This window comes from Triticum dicoccoides, chromosome 3B, assembly GCF_002162155.2.
Source record: "Triticum dicoccoides isolate Atlit2015 ecotype Zavitan chromosome 3B, WEW_v2.0, whole genome shotgun sequence".
Classification (NCBI taxonomy): Eukaryota; Viridiplantae; Streptophyta; class Magnoliopsida; order Poales; family Poaceae; genus Triticum; species Triticum dicoccoides.
In genome coordinates this window covers 599,615,054-599,618,972 of record NC_041385.1, presented here as the reverse complement: position 1 = coordinate 599,618,972, position 3,919 = coordinate 599,615,054, and the positions used below count along the sequence as shown (strand labels likewise).

The 3,919-nt window shown below is 52.6% G+C and overlaps 1 protein-coding gene across 1 annotated transcript; it reads right to left on the bottom strand.

Moving 5' to 3' along the window:
• Window positions 1-316: 316 nt before the first annotated feature.
• On the bottom strand, window positions 317-1,646 carry LOC119281632 (NDR1/HIN1-like protein 13). Its single transcript, XM_037562111.1, has 2 exons — window positions 1,514-1,646; window positions 317-1,383 (listed from the first exon to the last, which is right to left on the bottom strand). The coding sequence occupies exon 2, from the start codon at window positions 1,342-1,344 to the stop codon at window positions 469-471; it is 876 nt and encodes a 291-aa protein (XP_037418008.1). The 5' UTR covers window positions 1,345-1,383; window positions 1,514-1,646; the 3' UTR covers window positions 317-468.
• Between the last annotated feature and the right edge of the window lie 2,273 nt (window positions 1,647-3,919).

Sequence of the window (3,919 nt, the reverse complement as noted above, 5' to 3'; positions counted from 1 at the left end):
GCAAAAGCATAAATGACCTAGTGTAAACTGGAGTAGTACATCCAAGTTTGCTTGGAACTATAAAAGTTCATGCATTTCATATTCAGAACGATATGTAGTTGCTACTGTTCCAGATTAAAATGTATAGTTTCTACTGCAAACCATATGACAAAACTTATACTCCTGCTAGGTTTCTTTTTTCCGTCAGCAGCTGTTCAAATTGTAACACAACAGGTACCGGTGCACCAACACCATTTTCTTTCAGTCTTTCAGGAGAAGAGAGGTTGCACCTCGTGAACATCTTAACTGCAGCACAATTTCGCGGCAGAACATGATCTCGACGGACAAAAGAATTAACATTGCTTGATCAAACCAACATACAAATTAATCGGGAGAAAAAACATCACGGAAGCAGCCTGAATCCTTTGCTGCTACCTGCAAGAACTGCTCTCCTAATCGGCCAGTAACCATTTTTGTCTTGATTCGGCGTCAGTTCCTCCAGAACAGGAACGGCACCTTAACGTCGCAGGACCTGGACACCATCTTGGCGCTGGCGGCGAGCCTGTCCACCGCCATGGCGCACCGCACCGTCACCGGCACGGCCCACGTCCTCAGCCCGCCGAGCTGCAGCCGCACGGGCACCGTGATGTCCACGTCGAACGGCACCGACCGGAGCCGCTCCGCCGCGGCCATCTGCCCGCGCTCGCGCTCCGAGAACCGTATCCCGGTGCCCTTGGCCTTCGCCACGAACACCGTGATGTTGCCCGGCGCCTGGTAGAAGGCCGGCCACGCGCCGTCCGCCAGGCTCACGCCCTCGTACGACACGGCGACGCGGCTCCCGGAGCCGTCGTAGTGCACGCCGACCTTGCCGTTGGCGCTGTTGTCGGCGCGGACGGTCGCGGCAAACCCCGGCGAGAGCGCGCCGGGCGCGGAGGCGTTGCCGACCCCGGCGAGGCCCGACACGGCGAGGGACACGACCGTGTACGCCGGCTGCCTGGGCTTGAACGCGAGGTACACGGCCCCGACGGCGGCGGCGAGGAGGACGGCGAGGGAGAGTAGCGCGACGGCGAGGTAGAGGCAGGCGCGGAGGCAGGAGCAGCCGGCGCGGCGCTTGGCGCGGCGGGTGTAGTGCTGGAAGAGGCGCGCGTTCTCCGGCGGCGGTACGCGGAAGACCTTGTCCTTGGGCACCTGCACGACGTACGTGCCAGGCTGCGGCTTGTTTTGGTGCTGGGGCGGCGGCGGGACGGGCTTCTCGAAGTGGAAGCTGTAGAGCGGGCTGGAGGAGGGGTCGGAGGAGGAGTAGGCGTACTCGCCGGAGAAGTCGGAGCTGGTGGCCGCCGGGTGGACCCGGCCGTCGTTCATCATCGGCCGCTCCTGCTCCTCGCGGCGCGCGTGCGAATCAATCTGCGACATCAGAAACGTCCGTGCCACACTGTCAGTTGTAATTGATGCGCATTGGTACATTCCAGAACTGGTCACCATATTCTCAATTGACAAACAAATCCGGCCGGAGATAGGGAAGACGGCGACGCACCTTGTATGGCTGTCTGTGGTCGCCGGCGTTGTTTCTCCCTTCTGGCTTGGGGTTTCTCCCTTGTGGTGGACGAAGGAGGGGGAGGAGGAGGAGAGGGACGTGACGTGCGAGGAGGTGAACAAGATGGGAGAGAGAGCGGGGAGGGCGGCGGCGGCGGGGGTTATATAGAGCGCGGCGGCGGGTCGGGTCGGGCTGCTTACTGCCGAAGGAGGGAGCGTCCTGGAAACCGCGTGGCGGTCGCGGTCGCGGCTGTGGGTTTATGGAAGGTTTTGATCAACGGGGAAACAAAGGTGTGAAATCGATCCTGGACTGCACCGGTCCGCATGCATGGCAAGGCAAGCGATGCGTGTTGGCAAACGCGAACACAGATCTCTGCTCGTTAATGCAGACAGCTGGATCCATCGGCGTCCGGTGAGTAGAGTAGTTCAAGGGGACACGCATGGCATCGCATCGCATGGAGAAACAAAAATTGTCACACACACACACTTTTTCGCTTCACTCTGCATGCGTGTCATGTGGTTTATGCGATTTCACGGCCACCAGAGCAGGGCCGTTGGAGGCGGCGGCGGCAGCTGTTTGGCGACGGCAGCCAGCTCATGGTACGCGGCTGGGTGAAAACAGCAGGCCGTACGTGCAGTCGTGCACTGCACACGGGTAGAGACGCGGGAGGGCACACAGACACAGGTAGGCAACGCGACCCACGTGATGGTGCTCCGGCTAAGCAGCTTGGTCCAACACGTCACGTCAGATAAACTCTTGGAGCCAAAATTAATTAATTACTCTCTCCGTCCGAAAATACTTGTCAGTCCATTTTGATGACAAGTATTTTCGGACGGAAGGAGTATAATAGTGCTCCCAGCGAACTGTATAATCCAATGTTTACGCAGTGGATGATGTATAGATCGATCGATAGAGTATCCTGGCAGGCGGCAGCTGGATGGTCCATGCCCAAGTGATGCGTGCCCACGCTCGATCGCGCTGCCGGCCAGGCCGTGCCGCGTCTTCCTATAGTCGTGCCTGCTACTACTACACTACTGCTAATTCAGAGACAAGGCCGGTTTGCTCCTTGTCCCAAACCTACTACTACACTACTGCTAATTCAGAGATCGATTTGTTTCGAAGTACTCCCACGTCCCAAAATAAATGACTTAACTGTATTAGAAGCTAGAATAATGTACAAAGTAATTCGTGGGGTACGCAGGTGTGAGGGCATATGCATGTACGCACGATGTGATCCGAAAACTCAATTCGATAGGGAAATTGTCTTTGTCCTACATTTTGAGACTGAGGGAGTAGATGAAAATTTAGGAAGCATGTGAACATGTCACAATATGCATGACCATCTTGTGCTACTACTCCACGCAATTGTTCTTGTACGTCTTTCCTTCCTCCTCCTTCAACCGGTCTGTTCCCTTCAATCATCTTCATATTCATTGTCATTCTTCATTTTTTTTGCATTGATACTGTTCATCACCTTCTTCGTTGGGACACCCGCCGCTCCATGAGTTTTTCATGCTCTTCGTATTCAAGTCATTTGTATTCTTCCTTCAATCATTCGGTCACGTTATTCGTGATACATCCGCCCACCTATCTTCATGTTTAGGTTCTTAATTCATCACTCTACATTCTTTTGTCCACCATACATGTCCTTATGAATTCCAAATTCATGGGACACACTCTTTCCGTTGTTAACTATTCGGCGTTTACACGGCATCCTTGCATGGCTAACGTGTATTTGTTGTTCTATCCGTCCTTTTGATATCTTCCTTGCAAATACAATTATGATTTCATCCTTCCAAATGCAACAACTCTTATGCGAGATAATTGTCGTCTCATCTCTTCTTAATCCTAATATTATAGATTCTTCTATGAGTGTTCAAAAAAAATTCTTCTATGAAGTTACGTTTTTCGAAACTTGCCTTTACTTTCTTTTCTATTCTAGTTTATGTTTTTGCTGGCAAGTCATGTATGCTCAAACTTGCGTTCTCCTCATTCCCTCGCTTGCAGTCTCCTTTTTAGCGTAAAACCAACCATTATGAAATGTACATCCACGTCTAGTTTTGCAATTTCATACTTACATTCCTAATTTCTAGTTCACACCCTCAAATGATGTTCTAACATTTATTTCCACTTGACCCGCAGACCCTCTGTTGTAGTCGCATCAACTTCCTCCTCCGTAATCTTCTTCGCATGATCCTTTTTCTTCCCAATCAAATTCTCAAATCAATCCGCTGTCACCTCTCCCTATGTCATCGGCGCCAGTCACCACAAGTCCTCACCACCAACCATCGCCAGCCGATAAATGCATTGCTTGTGCTCGCCTGCTGGCGGCGACCCCGCTCACCATACCCCACAAAATCCAAATGGATTTGAATCAACCGGGTGGAATGTTGGTAAATTTCCATC